The sequence below is a fragment of the Ornithorhynchus anatinus genome, chromosome 9 (genome assembly GCF_004115215.2).
Source record: "Ornithorhynchus anatinus isolate Pmale09 chromosome 9, mOrnAna1.pri.v4, whole genome shotgun sequence".
In the NCBI taxonomy this organism is placed as follows: domain Eukaryota; kingdom Metazoa; phylum Chordata; class Mammalia; order Monotremata; family Ornithorhynchidae; genus Ornithorhynchus; species Ornithorhynchus anatinus.
Window position 1 is genome coordinate 21,303,519 of NC_041736.1, and position 17,257 is coordinate 21,320,775.

At 39.7% G+C, this 17,257-nt stretch overlaps 1 protein-coding gene across 1 annotated transcript in view; it reads right to left on the reverse strand.

Annotated features, from left to right (window-relative positions):
• Positions 1-17,257, reverse strand: part of CCDC141 (coiled-coil domain containing 141) — a 133,040-nt gene that overhangs the window by 30,707 nt on the left and 85,076 nt on the right. The window contains exons 10-17 of the mRNA XM_007671284.4: positions 17,105-17,224; positions 15,445-15,636; positions 13,071-13,250; positions 11,565-11,744; positions 11,231-11,356; positions 9,427-9,615; positions 7,061-7,240; positions 4,434-4,583 (exon numbers count right to left, since the gene is read on the reverse strand). Coding sequence (XP_007669474.2) covers positions 4,434-4,583; positions 7,061-7,240; positions 9,427-9,615; positions 11,231-11,356; positions 11,565-11,744; positions 13,071-13,250; positions 15,445-15,636; positions 17,105-17,224 — 1,317 coding nt within the window. The remainder of the gene's footprint in view (positions 1-4,433; positions 4,584-7,060; positions 7,241-9,426; positions 9,616-11,230; positions 11,357-11,564; positions 11,745-13,070; positions 13,251-15,444; positions 15,637-17,104; positions 17,225-17,257) is intronic.

Sequence of the window (17,257 nt, forward strand, 5' to 3'; positions counted from 1 at the left end):
TGTGAGCCCCAAGTGGAACAGGGACTGTGTCCAACCCAAATGGTATCCACCCCAGTGCTTAGAACAGTGCCTGGCACATTGTAAGTGCTTAACAAATACCACAGTTATTACTATTATTATCTTTACAAGAGTTATTTGGCAATTATAGAATTGTATGACTACTGCTCATGACTACAAGAGGAAGATTAGCTTCTTTTCATTGTTTATTGTCTACAAGAAGCAAACACAACCCATCATACTGATTTTCAAAGTCAAAAATATATTGTCAAAGAATTCCTGGGCCCTCTCAGTTGTCTCTGTGAAATTGAAAAAAAAAAGCACAGGCCAAAATTCAGGAAAAAGATAAGCGATTCGCCACTTGTGATAAATCACGGTCACATCATCTGGCTTTTCTATGACTACTCCGAAACTCTCTCACCAATCTTCCAAGAAGTCAATGAAGAATTTTCACTACTTGAAAGATTCTGTCTCCCTCCATGGCAAAAATTCTGTTGTTTTTGATTATTTTCAGTACCTCGTAGTAAAAACTGTACATAGTCCACATGGCTCATATTAAGTACTGTGTTTGGCAAAATACAATGGTTGCCCTAATGGGAAGGACACCTGACTTCCTGTTTTATTCAGAGCCAGTGTATTTTTGGTTCTGTACAAATAATGACGATAGAACACTTTTTACTTTGCTTAATGTTTTTAAGTATTCTAGGTTTGATGAAAATAATAATGCCCAAATGTCAAATATTATGGCCAACATGGAATTTACCCATTTGCCTGTACTTTGCATTTCAAAACAGAAAGCAAAACAACTATCCCTTATTTATGCTAAGTGCACTGAAAATATAATCTTACAATTATTTTTCCATTAGGTTTGAAAGCCCAGTGGGCTGACTGTAGTTTGCACAGCAGTTACTTTGTAGGTAGTGAGAAAGAAAGAGCCACCGTAAATTATATTTGTGACTCTATAGCAGCTTTTCTTTCTCTGCTCCGATGCTGACCCTAGGGTAAATCTGAACCTTAAGTTCGCTACTGAATATTCAACGTTGTAAAATTGTTTTTTTGCTTTGAGGAGGAAGGAACAGTGAACACAGGATCCATTTCTGACCTTTATGTAAATCTGTTCAAATGCCATCCAGAAATAAGGAGTGAACCTGCCTTCGGCCCACCCCAGGAATCCTGAGTTCTAGTTCCCACTCTGCCACCGGTCTTCTCAGTGCCTCAGTTTCCTCAGCTGCACAATAGGGATAGAAATCTGTCTCTTCTTACCTCACAAGGATCTTGTGAGAAAAAATGAGATAAGTGGTATAAACATGGCTTGGAATAAACAGAAGCATGTCCACGGTATTGGAACTCCATTGTACACACACTTTTGATTAAAAAACTTCCGGTTCCCACTTATCGTCCCATTTCTTCAGTTTACGGTTTACTGTGTCAACATTATTTCCTCCTGATTTGGGCTGCCCTGACTTCACTCTTTGCCTTCACTTTTCCTGTCTCCCATTTCTTCTCTACTTGCACCATCCTTAAGAGTTCTGCGGGGCCTTCTCTGAGATCACAAGAGGTGGGATACAGCAGATGGAATTCCGGGGATCTGATGATCATATCTGCCTCTTTCACCTGCTGCTGTATCTCACCTCCTCTTGTTACAGTGTACCTTCCCCTGCCGCTTACTGCTTGATGACACAATGCCATCGGCTCCTGAACGTTCCCCTTATAGCTCACATCACCCTGGATCTTTTTGGCAATGGCATTCCATCCTGCTAACGCATGTTTTAGCTTGGTGTGCATGAAGACTATCATTTTTCTGTAGGATTTTATTGAGCCGTTTCTTGCTTTCCTGCCAGTAGTTGTTTTCAACATCTGTGTCATTTTCACCCAACTAATCTGGGCTATGTCTTCTTGCTATAATCACATTGTTGACTTCTCCGAGAAGTGTCCAGTAATTACAGCGCTTAGTACAGTGCCTGGCACACAGTAAGTGCCTAACAAACACCATAATTATTATTAATTGTTTGCACTATCATCGATTGTTATTTTCTGTTGATTATTTTCTTATTTATGGGAAGCAGCATGGCACAGTGGACAGAGCATTGGCCTGGAAGTCAGTGGTCGTGGGTTCTAATCCCAGCTCCGCCACTTGTCTGCTATGCCACCTTGGGCAAGTCACTTCACAACTCTGGGTCTCAGTTACCAAATCTGGAAAATGGGGATTGAGACTGTGAGCCCCATGTGGGGACAGGGACTGTGTCCAACCCGATTTGCTTGTATCCACCCCAGGGTTTAATAGAGCCTGGCACATAGTAAGCACTTCACAAATACCATTATTATCATTATTGCTTACTGGTCATCAATTTTCTGTTTAACATTGTCCTGCAAAGTTAGCACTTTTGCATCTAATTCTGATCCTCATCATTCATGTGCCTGAGTGTCTTTATAAATTCAATTATTCAGCTACTTCATTCAACATCTGTATTAGACTGTAAGTTCCCTGGGGGTAGGGAATCTATCTACAAACTCTGCGGTACTGTGCTCTCCTAAGCAATTAGTTCATTGTCATGCACAAAGTAAGGACTCAATAATTACCAATGACTGACTGATTAAAGTTTCCTGCTTTTGTAGATCTTGCAATAAATAGCATTTGACACCATTAACGTGCCAGGACCCTGGCATTCCTTAGCATATTCTGCTGCCTTGAGACATCCACCTAGATCCTTAAGCTACTCTACGCCAGTACAGCTGATGAGAAGCAGCGTGGCTCAGTGGAGAGAGCCCGGTTCGAATCCCGGCTCTGCCACTTAGCTGTGTGACTGTGGGCAAGTCACTTCACTTCTCTGTGCCTCAGTTCCCTCATCTGTAAAATGGGGATTAACTGTGAGCCTCACGTGGACAACCTGATTACCTTGTATCTCCCCCAGCGCTTAGAACAGTGCTCTGCACATAGTAAGCGCTTAACAAATACCAACATTATTATTATTACAGATAATGGAAGCAGTGTAGCCTAGTGGAAAGAGCTCCACCATTCATTCATTCATTCATTAGTATTTATGGAGTGCTTACTATGTGCAGAGCACTGTACTAAGCGCTTGGAGTGCACCACTTACCTGCTGTGTGAGCTCAGACAAACAGTACTCTCCAAGTTGCTTAGTACAGTGCTCTGCACACAGTAAGTGCTCAATATGATCGAATGAATCAATGAACTTCTCTGTGCCTCAGTTCCCTCATCTGCAAAATGGGGATTCAATCCCTGTGCTCCTTACAACTTAGGCTGTGAGCCCTATGTAGGATCTGATTACCTTGATATATCCTGGTACTTAATACAGTGCTTGGCACATAGTGAGCACTTACCAAATACCACAATTTTTGAGATAGATTTGAAGGTGCCCAGTCTGACCCTTTCCCCATCAATATCTGAGTGAAGCAGCACTGACTGATAGATATGCTTTGAGTCAACCCATTCTCTGCCACCTTGCTTGAGGGTGCGGTGGAAGATGCAGGAGCTGGAGTCAGAATATTCATTCAATCGTATTTATTGAGCGCTTACTGTGTGCAGAGCACTGTACTAAGAGCTTGGAATGCACAATTTGGCAATTATATTAGAATATGAATTAGATATTCCAATTGAATTAGAATATGCTTCTCATTCAGCAGGAAATTCTTTTATTATTAATAATAACAATTGTGGTATTTGTTAAGCGCTTACTACGTGCCAGGCACTGTAATAAGCGCTGCGGTGGATACCAGCAAAGTGGGTTAGACACAGTCCCTGTCTCGCATGGAACTCATAGTCTCAATTCTCATTTTACCCATGAGATAACTGAAGCCCAGATATTGAAGTGACTTGATTAAATGAATGAATTCCTCATCTCCATGAGGAATAATATATAAATATATACGCATACCTTTCTCTAAAAAGGTATTCCTCACATTCTACACATTCTTCATGGAGATGAATAATATATAAATACACACACATACCTTTCTCTGAGGCCATTTTTGAAAGAGACTACTCTAATCAAAGAGTTGATTTATAACTAGATTTTGGTAAGAGCTAAGGTGTGACCACTATAACCTGAGGAACTACAGATGTTCACTCTTGAATGAGTCAATTTATTTATTGAGCCCTTACTTTATGCAGAACACACTGTACTGAGCACTGGGGAGAGTACAATATAACAGACACAATCCTCTCCCAAAATGAGTTTACAGTCTAGAAGACTCCTCCCCTTTCCTCTGTGAAAGTATATGGATGCTAACAAGCTGGAAAATGTGGACCTAAGATTATTGAGACCCAGAGGACTTCCACTAGGTGAATTAAGGGCTGATCTAAATAGAAAATAGAACGCAGAATATCAGTAATGCCAGTTTGAAGGACATATCAAATAGAAAACATGCTTTAACACCTAGAGTGGCACTAGATATATCAATTATTTCCAACAGACCTCATTTATCTCTTCCCTGGTTGTACAGTATTGAAAGTTGCGTGACAGTTTCTCCTCATACTGATCAGCTTTGGAATGCCAGTTCATACTGTCGCTCTCGAGTTTTTCGAGTTGCTGCTGAAGAATCTTTGCAGAAACATTAGAGCAATTCTACAAATGAAAGAAAACGATAAAGAGGAAAGGATAAAACTGCAGTGAGAGGAGTCTCCTTTCCTCCTGGAATCTGAAATGTGGTAATAGCATTATTTATTGATTTTACAAACATGACAGTCTTTTGATTAATCTTAAACCTATTTTAATACTGTACTTCCATAGAAAAAACATTTTCCCCTTGTGGAAAATTCTAACTGATATTTTTCCAACCAGGAAGCTTCCCACTGTAATCATTTATTCAGCAGATCCAACCCCCTAAATGGCTTAGTATACTTCAGACTCCAATCTATAGTTTTAAAAGCATAAAAGGTGTTTGAAAACTTGAGTCACTCAGTATTGATTTGTTAGCTTAGCCTCATGTTCGTTCTGCACACATCTTTGATCTCAACTCGGATTTCGGAGTCACCGTTGGCTCTGTAAAGGATACAGATTCAAGAACAATTGCATTATTTGCATAAAGCAAAGCAGCGTGGCTCAGTGGAAAGACCTTGGACTTGGGAGTCAGAGGTGATGGGTTCGAATCCCGGCTCTGCCGCTTGTCAGCTGTGTGACTGTGGGCAAGTCACTTCACTTCTCTGTGCCTCAGTTACCTCATCTGTAAAATGGGGATTAAGACTGTGAGCCTCACGTGGGACAACCTGATTATCCTGTATCTCCCCCAGCGCTTAGAACAGTGCTCTGCATATAGTAACAAATACCAACATTATTATTATTAGAAGAACTTGGATTAAAACCCAATTCTCTGACTCCCAGTCTCAGGCTCTTTCCACTAGGCCACCCTGCTCATCTATTGATTCCCTATGCAATATGATTGCATTATATTGTTTTGGGTTCCTATTTATTTCCTGGCTATGCTACACAACACCTGGCAATTTTACTTTCCCAATTGGCACTTTATATTTCCTCCTTGGTCAATCTTAGCTGACTGACCCATTATGGAGAGGTAGTTTGTAATGGTTGAGTCTTCTTTTATAGGTAGGTCCTCTCTCCGTATGATTAGCAAACAGCTTCAGCCCAGCTAAACAATGAACCGCTTCACCTCCCTTAAATCTGTCACTTCCCTATGCAAGGTTTTCCCTTTTATGATGTGATTAGCAAATAGTACTCTACCTCTAATTACAATTTCAAAGGAGATTATCCCTTATCTGAAAATTCAAGAGGTAGCACTACTAGGCTTCACTCTGCTTTCCATTCTTCTCAAAGATTTCTGGAGTTTCTGAAGGTGTTGGTATTTGTTAAGCGCTTACTACGCGCAGAGCACTGTTCTAAGCGCTGGGGTAGATACAGCGTAATCAGGTTGTCCCACATGAGGCTCACAATCTTCATCCCCATTTTACAGATGAGGTAACTGAGGCACAGAGAAGTTAAGTAATTTGCCCACAGTCACACAGCTGAAAAGTGGCAGAGCAGGGATATGGTTACTTCTCGCTCTCCCAGGACTTTTGGGTCATTTTTTCGGATCCTGCTGAAAGAAGGTGGAAATTGAGATCTGGAAACTGCATCCTCCCCAACCGCAGCCCGGCTGGGATCGCAGAGTCAGACAACAGGGAGGCCCCTATCCCTTTTGGGGACATTTGTACCTGCTGCATAATCCCTGGTTTAAGTCACTAGATCTGAAACCCCAACGTTTTTCTACTTAAGGTACAATATCTTGAAACACCGAGGATCAAGGAAAGTTTGCTGGTGATGTGTTGTTTTTTTAAAAAATGACCAGCATCATCTGTTCCCCAGACACTGGACCATAAGGTTTCTTTATAAAAGACAGTGAGAGCCTTAGAGTAAATTACAGAATCAGCTCATGATGATTTTAGTCATACTGAGCATATCAAAGAAACATAGTCTTCTTCAAATTATAAATTTAAGGAGGAAAAAGAATCACATTTCCTAAATTGGAGTCTGCTGTTTGATGTAGGAAAATATGATAGATTGGCAAAATGATTGGGTAATCTTTGGTTTCTTTCCTCTCTTTAAGGTCTTCCAATTCAATCATAATGAGCGTAAAGTAGACCAGCAGGCTCTGAGAAGGCTGTGATTAAATTCGTGGTTTACCCAAGGCTCTAAAGTTAATGCTTGAATAGTTTCCAAATAGAATTTCCTTTAAGACATAAAACCACTTTTGAAAAAGTAAAAGAAGTTGAAATATTTCAAATATGTACTTTATTTAGTTTTTTCTTCTCCTTCGGATGAATTGCTACAGTGTGGTATGAAAGAATTTCTAAAGTAAACCTAGCTTAATTCCATATTGTGTTAGATTGGGCAATAGACTGGACTCCTTTCAATCAATCAATGGAATTTATTGAGCGCTTACTAGGTGCAGAACACTGTACTAAGGACTTGGGAGAATACAATTCCACAGAATTAGCAGACACATTCCCTGCCCGTAAATTCAAGATGTAACTATGAAGCAAAACCCATAGATATACCTATTTAGATAGACCTATTTAGTAATAATTGTTCTCTGTATCACTACTCACAGGGCGCTGAACTTCTGAAATGATCTCCATTCCCAAGGTCAAGGCCAGTTGATATAGGTGTCTTATATGCGATTGTCTCTCCTGGGAACGACTGAGATGAGCTTTGGCACTGTAAACATCTTCAGTCTCTCCAGATGGTTCAGGAAACTCTAGTTCACTTGATTTGATGAGATTTTCTAGCTGGAATGCATTGCATGCAGTTAGCTTTTATTTCATACCCAATTTTTATACCGACTGGGGTACTTGTTAAGCATCGACTATGCACTAACTAAAGCGCTGGGATAGAGAGAAGATTATCAGGTTTGACACAGTCCCTGTCCCACATGGGGTTCCCAGATTGGGGGATGGGGCAAAGACCACATATTTAATCACTATTTTACAGGTGAGGAAACTGAGGTACAGAGAAGCTAAGTGACTTGCCCAAGGTCACAAAGTAGGCAGGTAGCCGAAATGGAATTCAAACCCAAGACTCTAAGGACTGTGCTCTTTCCACTAATATATTTACATTTATACATTTATATATTTAATATATTTATAAATATGTACACTTTAAAAATGGTATTTGTTAAGCTCTTACTATGGGCCATGGGATAGCTACGAGTTAATCAGGTTGGACACAGTTCTTGTCCCATATGGGGTTCACAGTCTTAATCTCCATTTTACAGATGAGGTAACTGAGGCATAGAGAAGAGAAGTGACTTGCTGATTTGCCCAAGGTCACCCAGCAGACAAGGGGCGGAGTCAGGATTAGAACTCAGGTCCTCCTTCTATATCACACTGCTTCTCGTTTTTCTGAGCAATCTTTAAGATGGGTTAAAAAACAAAACAAAACAAATAAGCCTATGAGCGTAAGCTCTTTAAGGGCCAGGCTGGTGTCTTATATTTCTTCTGATTGCCCGCTCACCAACTCTAATATAATGTTCCACACATGGAAGATGCTGAATCAATAAAGTTGATGTTGATGTCCATGCAGATGATGACCAAAGCACCGTGTCTTTTGACCAACCGATCAAAATTTCTCCAATCATTCCTCCTCTCATTAATGTCAGTTATGATGTATCACAATAAGAGGAAGAAATAGTCTTGTTGATTCATTCATTCATTCATTCATTCAGTAGTATTTATTGAGCGCTTACTATGTGCAGAACACTGTACTAAGCGCTTGGAATGGACAAATCGGTAACAGATAGAGACAGTCCCTGCTCTTTGTCGGGCTTACGGTCTAATCGGGGGAGACGGACAGACAAGAACAATAACAATAAATAATGTGAACTGCCTTTCCAATTCCCCTTTAGCTGATTTCTTCTAGTTCAATCAATCAATCAATGATAATTATTGAAGCCAATCGGGAGGAGTTTTTGCTTGATGCAGGGAGGCCCAGAAAGCCAGTAGAGGGTTTTGAGGGATAGACAAAGGTACTAAGTGCTAAGTACGATAGGCTAATTTCTATCTGGCTAATTTGCGAAGCCTTTTTAGAGCAAGTTTCAATACATTCATTCATTCATTCAATCATATTTATTGAGCGCTTACTGTGTGCAAAGCACTGTACCAAGCACTTGGAAAGTACAATTCTGCATTAGAGAGAGACAATTCCTACCCAACAATGGGCTCGTAGTTTAGGAGGAGGGGAGACAGACATCACAACAAGTGAACAGGCATCAGTAGCATCCATGTAAATAAATAGAATTATAGCTATATACACATCATATATACACATGTACATATGCGAGAAGGAGCGTGGCTCAGTGGAAAGAGCCCGGGCTTGGAAGTCAGAGGTCGTGGGTTCGAATTCTGCATCTGCCACTTGGCTGTGTGACTGTGGGCAAGTCACTTAACTTCTCTGTGCCTCAGGTCCCTCATCTCTAAAATGGGGATGAAGACTGTGAGCCTCACGTGGGACAACATGACTATCCTGTATCTACCCCAGAGCTTAGAACAGTGCTCTGCACATAGTAAGCGCTTAATACCAACATTATTATCGTTAATTAAATAAATAGAATAATAAATATGTACATATATACAAAGTGCTGCGAGGCGGGGAGGGGAGTAGAGCAGAGGGAGGGAGTCGGGGCGATGGGGAGGGGAGGAGGAGCAGAGGAAAAGGGGGGGCTTAGTCTGGGAAGGCCTCCTGGAGGAGGTGAGCTTCCAGGAGGGCTCTGAAAGGGGGAAGTGTGCTAGTTTGGCAGATGTGAGGAAGGAGGGCAATCCAGACCAGAGGTAGGATGTGGGCCGGGGGTCGATGCGGGCGAAAAGGAGGTACAGTGAGAAGGTCAGCACCAGAATATCCCTGTGTATGCATTCACGGTAACGCTGTAACTCTCTGAGTTCAATCAAAAGTCTGAAGGGAAAAATGTTGCACCACTTACTTCTTCCTTGGCGTGATGGAATCGGACAGTTTTGTTGAGAATAGTCTCATAATTTTTCATTTTCTCTTCCACCTTCTGATAAAGCTGAGTCATCTCCTTCAATTTTTCAGACTTCTCTTTCCCGGGGATGCCTTTGAGGTGTAGCAGTTCTGCCGCTTTAACTGCATATTGAACCTCAGCATGCAGGTGCTGCCAAATGAAACGCAGGATAAATGAACCCAACTTTTAGGAAAGTTCTTATCAATGATAATAATTATGGTACTTGTTAAGTGCTTACTATGTGCCAAGCACTGTTCTAAGTACCGGGGTAGATAGAAGTTATTCAGGTTGGACACGGTCCCTGTCCCACATGGGGCTCACACTCATCCCCATTTTTTACAGACGAGGTAACTGAGACACAGAAGAGTTAAGTGACTTGCCCAAGGTCACGCAGCAGACATGTGGAAGAGCCAGGTTGACCTTCTGATTCACAGGCCCGTGCTTTATCCACTAAGCCACACTGCTACTTTGTATCCGAATGAACTCTACTACATAACGATATAAAGGTTTAACAACTAAAACGAAAAATATGAAATAATATTAGAATGGTATTCTATTATTCTAATTCTATTCTAATATTAGGTTCTGGGGTAGACACAAGACTATCAGGTTGGACACAGTTCCTGTCCCACATAGGGCTCACAGTCTTAATCCCCATTTTGCAGATGAGGGAACTGAGGCACAGAGAATTTAAGTGACTTGCCTAGGGTCACACAGCAGAAAAGTCGTAGAGCTAGGATTTGAACCCAGGTCTTCTGACTTCCAGGCCCATGCTTTTCCCACTAGGTCAATGCCCAGAGTAGCAGTGGCTTCTCATTATTACTTCTCACTTATTATTACCAGTCAGTTGTATTTATTGAGCCCTTACTATGTTCAAGAGCATTGTACTAGAGAAGCAGCGTGGCTCAGTGGAAAGAGCCCAGGCTTGGGAGTCAGAGGTCATGGGTTTGACTCCTGGCTCTGCCACTTGTCAGCTGTGTGACTGTGGGCGAGTCACTTCACTTATCTGTGCCTCAGTTAACTCATCTGCCAAATGGGGATGAAGACTGTGAGCCCCACGTGGGACAACCTGATTCCCCTGTGTCTACCCCAGCACTTAGAACAGTGCTCTGCACATAGTAAGCGCTTAACAAATACCAACATTATTACTAAGAGCTTGGAAGAATATGATATAAAAGGCACAATATAACAGACACAGTACTTCTACTATTATCCTCTGTAAGTTATCAGTGGTACTTAGTGAGCTCTTGTGTCTAGAGCACTGTACTAAGCCCCTAATGAAGGATCTATTACAGATGACATGATAAAATGTAAGATCACTCACTGCTAAAGTACTGCGCAGAATTAGCATCAGAATCAAATCCCAAATAACTACAAAGAAAAACTCCCATTTCTTACTAGGAATCAGTACTGATTCTTACTAAGGATCAGTAGGGAAAAGAGCCAACATTCCTACAAGGGTAATTTGCCATAAGACATATATGCCGCTAATAAAACTCTTTCAACTTGGAATAAAAAACCACAAAGGAAAAACATGCATAACGGTGTCATACAAACACAAATACAATGTAAGTTATGAGAATAAATATAAATCAGAAAGAGAATTTGTTCTTAAAATGAATATTTTAAAAAAACTCATGAAAGGCATTTTGTAAAAATTGCCGTCATATGCCAATCTACTGAAATAAATTATTCAAATTGCGACTGGCAGATTATTTTTCCATTTCTACACCCCTCATACAAATCCATCAACCTCTTTCCTCACCTGAACCTGAGGCTTCATGTGCTTGCATTTTTTCTGGAGCTCTAACAGAGTTTGAAGGTTACTTCCAAGGTCAAGGGCTGACACAGGCATAATCACCTCCTGAAGGAGTTTTAAACTGTGAATGGTCTGAAATAAATATTAAATGATGCTCTTAGGGCATTTGAAGTAAGTGGCAAATACATGTTTTAGTTCAAACCTGGCATACACTGGATTTCATCACTGCTTTTCTCAGTCAGGGAAATTTGAACAGGATGATGCCCTGAAAGTCCCTGATTTTTAAACTAAAAATGAACCAAAATCTTAGTCCAAATCATTTTCTTCAGGATCTGCTTACCTTTTTAAAATGTTCCTTAAAGGCTCCACATTGCTGTTTAATGGGCTTAGTATGGTTTACATGAAGTTGCCACGAAAGCCAGAGATGGGTAAGTCTCTCCCTTTCCTGTCTCAGGTTTTCCAGTGTGTTCTCAGTAAGGTGTATGATGTTTTTTGCCTTCAATAGTAGATTCTCATTGGCCTGGTGAATGCATAATCCATAGAATAATTTTCTTCCCAACATGCGAAATTTACTAACATTTAAGAAAGGCATAAAGTCTGCATTGGCTAATGCCGAGTGTAAAGTACCCAATAATTGGCAAAATCCCTCAGATTTTCTTATTTTAGAAACATATATTGTTCTGCTCTTCGTTGCTCCCGAGCCCATCTCCTGGATTTACCCTGTTCTCAATAAATCGTATTATCGAGGGCTTACTGTGTGAGGAGCACTGTACTAAGCACTTGGGAGGTTACAAAGTAACAGAGTTGGTAGCGGTTCCCTGCCCAAGAGGAGCTTACAGTGTAGAGAGGAGTTTACAGCCTATAATCTCTTGATTTGCCCACTTAAAATTCCTTGCTCAAGTTATCCCCAAGGTCTGGAAATCCTACCCCCTCCAAACTCCCCCCCACAAAATCCTCCATACTTCAATTACCTCCAAAGTCCTCCTAAAATCCACCTCCTCTAAACAATGTTCCTCAACTAAATATTGGAATTCCACATCGTATCAGCTCCTCAGTCATCGTGTGTACTGATGTGCCTATTTATTCATGCCCCATAGCACTTGTGTATATATGTACTTATGCATTATTTTTTCTATTTTATTAATGATGTGTTTATATCTATAATTCTATTTATTTATTTTGATGCTATTGATGCCTACTTGTTTTGTTTGGTTGTCTGTCTCCTCCCCTTCTAGACTCTGAGCCCGTTGTTGAGTAGGAATTGTCTCTGTTGCCGAATTGTACTTTCCAAGTGCTTAGTACAGTGCTCTGCACACAATAAGCGCTCCATAAATATGATTGAATGAATGAATCATGCCCGTTTTCCACACTTGTGTATACACGTTTATTCATTTGGTCACTGCTTTTTACTTATTCTGTTTCCACTCTTTGTGAATATGTCTATGTTGGTCTTCCCCACGGACAGGAAATCCTTTCTGTTGTTCTTCCCAAGAGCTTAGCGCAGTTTACTGCATTTAGTAGGTGCATAATTATTATTATTATTACATTACTTCCACTAGTACTGAAACAACTTAGAAACACTGTAGGCCATTCATCAAACTACAGGAAGGTCAGTCCTGGCCAATTTGGGACATATGGTCACCTTGTTTAGCTAGCATCTTTCTGCCTGAGAATGCAAATTAAGAATATTATTTAAGGCTAAAATGGGCCTTTGAATCCAGGTTATGCCTATGAGAGCTGCTTCAGCACACGGGAACTATTCGACCGGTAAACATCTGAATTTTTTATTATGATTTTGAGCCGCTGAGCCCTGATGAACATTTGATTCAGTGAATTTGATTCTCACCATATTTATTAAATCAAGACAGTCACATCCGAGGTCTTGTGCCGAAAAGCTCTTCTTTAAAAATAAGTGCCAGTCTCTGTCTGACGACTCGACCACAGCTTTAGATTTAGCTTCTTCATCTTCAGTCTGTGCAATTTTGTTTTGATAAAATCCTTTCAAGATCTGACCTTGTGCTTCCACCTGAAAAAACACAAAGAAATTCAAGATAAGGTTAAATGCTTGGAAATTTACAATGAAGGATTCTCCGAATTCAAAGATGAACGTCTACTAGAAAAATCAGTCAACGGTGCATGTTTCTGACTTGCATATTTCTCTACCACATTTGTATCATTATATAATATGTCAAATAGCCTGGAAGACTTGGAAAGCTATTTAGGCGGATGACAAACTGGACTGTTTGGGGTTGATGGATTGTGCTGACAAGTTTATTGCCCAATAACAAATGTTAAACACAGCAAAAAATTTTTTTTTTTTCAAATTGTCAGCAATTTGGTGAATTCCTGTTAGATATTTCAGAGTCGTGCAGTTCCATTTAAAGAAAGTTTACATAATTTAAAGTGAGGCATAAATATAATAAGAGGAAGACAGCAGTAGAAAAACATAAGGAATCAAATACAAGAACACTTCAGTATGATTCACAAAACTCTTCTTCTATAATGATAAAAGCCCGGTGAAAATAATGAAAAAATGATTAGTTTTATCGACTAATATTAACATTAAACCAACCGAGCTAGTTATACCGAAGTACGTTAGATTGCTCCCCATTTACTTGAATTATGTTTTTTGTTTGCTAATCAGAACGCTATGTGAACACTACAGTCTTCTTTCAAATCTCACTGGGCTTCAGTATAGCTTTCCTTCAAAAGTAGGAATATTGGGAATGCCAATTAATGCTGCAGTTTGTGTTCTAGCTACAGAAGGAGCTGCGTGGCCTGGGAGTCAAAAGACCTGGTTTCTAATCCTGGCTCTGCCGCTTACCTGCTGTGTGACTTTGGCCAAGTCACTGAACTTCAGTGTGCCTCAGTTTCCTCACCTGTAAAAAGGGGATTCAATGCCTGTTCTCCCATCCACTTAAACTGTGAGCCTCATGGGGACAGAGATGGTGGTGACTGACGATACAGTCTTGTATCTACCCTAGCGTTTAGTACAGCACTTCAATCAATCGTATTTACTGAGCACTTACTGTGTGCAGAGCACTGTACTAACCCCTTGGAAGAGTACAATATAACAGAATTGGTAGACATGTTACCTGGCCAAAGCACTTAACAAATACCCCTATTATTATTATTACAGAAGTATTTTATTAATTAAAAGTGAATGGCAACTGTACAGTACCAGGATAAATTTCAGAAATTCAGAAACAATTCTAACAGGATAGCAAATCACGATCAACGAAGTGGGGCCAAATGGAAAGGAAACTAGCAGTCCTACATCTAGAAAACTTTAAGATTATCCCTAATTGAAAGATCATCCCTAGAGAATGTGGACCAGGTATCTTTATTTAACATCCAATTAAAGTAAACTCTATTTAATGAGTTTTAAGGGCTTCTAGATTTGTATTTGTTAATCAGAAATTGATTCGGTTTAGGTTCTGAATAATTTAGAGAATGTTAAGAATGAAGAATCAACTGGTATGGTATTTGTTAACCTGACAGTTGCCTGAATGGGGATAAAAAATAATCTGACAAAAGCCACTGAAATCAATTCCCAGCAATCGATGGTCTTGAGCCTGTTCTATTCTTCCTTCGTCTCAGGAGCTTCATAGTACCAAGCGATATTCCTTTCCCTTGAACTCTTGCTAGAACATTTTTCCAGGATTTATCATCCTCTTTCTCCACACAGTTCCAGTAATAAGCAAACAAGAACCGGAAGAAGGAGGATGGGAGAGAGGGATCAGTTCTTTTAAGGAGGATATACACTGCCTTAGTTCACCGACACGATAAGTTGATGAAAATTCTCTCATTTGGAATGTCTCTACTGAACAGGAGCAAAGGGAAGATTAAAGAATAACTTGAAAGCAACCTGTGGGTGTGTGCTGTCATACGGGAATTTGTAATGGTGGTGGAGGGATAAGGAAAGAAATGGAGATAAAAAGGATCAATGGGGATAAGAGCAGAATTTTAAAAGAAAGAGGAAGGAAGGAATATTGACCAGGTAGAGAATGATAAATCCTGGGCAAAAGTATTTAAAGGAGCACTCATGGACCAGGAAATGCTGACTTTGGGCATGAGAATGGGAGGAAGGAGCAGATACAGATAGAGTCACCTGGAGAGTGGGAATCATGAAAAGGAGTAAGAAAGAGAAGGTGGGAATTCTGTGAGCAAAGAGAGCATTATCAACAGACATAGGGAAAAGCCGCTAATAGGTACTCTACCTCCTGTGATGATTTTAAAAATGCCACATAGATCTGTAGGATTTGAAGCTTGGAGCCAATGTTTCTGCCTAGTATTTTCAGGTCTCTCATTAGCAGGTCAGCTTTACCAGAAAGTGAGTCCACCTCAACAGGCTCCAATTCATCTTTCTCTTTCATGGTTCTCACAGCTGCTTCTAATTCGCATGCCGTCTCCTGGGGGGGCAGAAGCATAGTAAAGCAAAGGATAAGAGAGATTGGGGAAAATGCACATGTCGATGATAAGGTCCACCAGATGCAGCCTTATTGTGCCTGTTTTAATTAATAGAACTTGCATCCCATTGCTTCTCAGTAAAAGTACAATTTTCAAATCTAAAAAGAACAAGTCAACATGTCATTAACATTAGGCCATTCCTTTATAACACTATCTTTTATATTGGCTCCAGGAGACATAAGAAATTTAAATCACCACAGGGAAAAATATTACCTGACAATATATAGGTCAAATTCAGCTTACAGTATGAACTCTATTTCATAAAATCAGGAATAGTATGGTACTCTTCCTTCTGATGCTGAGCAGAGTAAAATTCTGTGAGGTCCAAAGAATTTATGGGTTGATGAGTATATACAGTAGCCAATATATGGCAGATCAAAAAAGAGCACGGCAGAAAAGAAAAAAAACACTAAGGTCTAATAACTGTCAAATCACCCAAATGACAGGAAAAATTACCCTTTTCATTTGTAGCAAAGAGGGATTATGATTGTTTAATATTCTTCCCAAGTACTCTTTTGAGTGTAGGTAATTTTAATACACAAATGCTGTTCCAAAACCTGACACAAGGTACTCTGTGAAAGAAAGGAGCAGGGTGAGAAAAAATAATTATACACATATTGTTCCTAAATATGAATTTCAAAAGCCCAAATCCATCCTATAACTTGGTAAAAAAACCTGTTATAGTCAAGAAGTAAATAGCTAAAAAGCAAGATAGATGATAGCTGAATAGATAATTATAGTTAAGTATAAAGATAGATAGAGATATGGACAGAGAGACAGGTAAACTGTACTTTGGATTCAAAGCTAATTGATGCTGGTTGGGAGATTTTTTCCCATGTGTGAGCCTGTAGTTAAAACAATCCATGCTCAAAAGACAATTCTTTCAACACCCTTCTTGTGCTGATATATTTGCTACCTATGGGCGAGGACCCAGAATTTGATTTTTCCATGGTATTGTGGATAGTAATAAAACACCTAATCTATGAATAATGTATGTGTATGTATTTTGACTTCAGTTCTTTAATAAGTTTTATTCAAATATATTCTTGGTATTGAGGAATTGGAAATGGGGTGCATATCTTGGTTTTAGCTTTTGGGAAGATTGTGATTTCCTAAGGAAGCTATAACAACTGTAGATAATAACTGCAACACTGGAGCAAAAGATAATCTTTATCAGTCTATGCATTGTTCTGATTAGCTGGGCCCAAATAGATGGATAAAATCTCACCTTTAAAAGTGTGGTACAACGTAAAGGACAACTAAACAAAGAGTTATAAACATTTTCAGGTATGTTATGGCTATATTATGTTTCAAACACATCTTTAGAAATATAACTTCAAATGGTATAGTGCCAAGGACTTATTGTACTTTCTAGCAAAAGAATGTCAAGATCATCATAATTGTATTTACCTTAGCTTGACTATCTAGTTCCTGATATTTGCTCAAAATTCTCTCTGACTCAGACAGACAGGATCCAACATCCACACCATTTGAGAGTTCTGGACTGATATTCTGAATCAACATTGATGCCTTAAGAAACAAAACAAATTTTAAAAAAATATG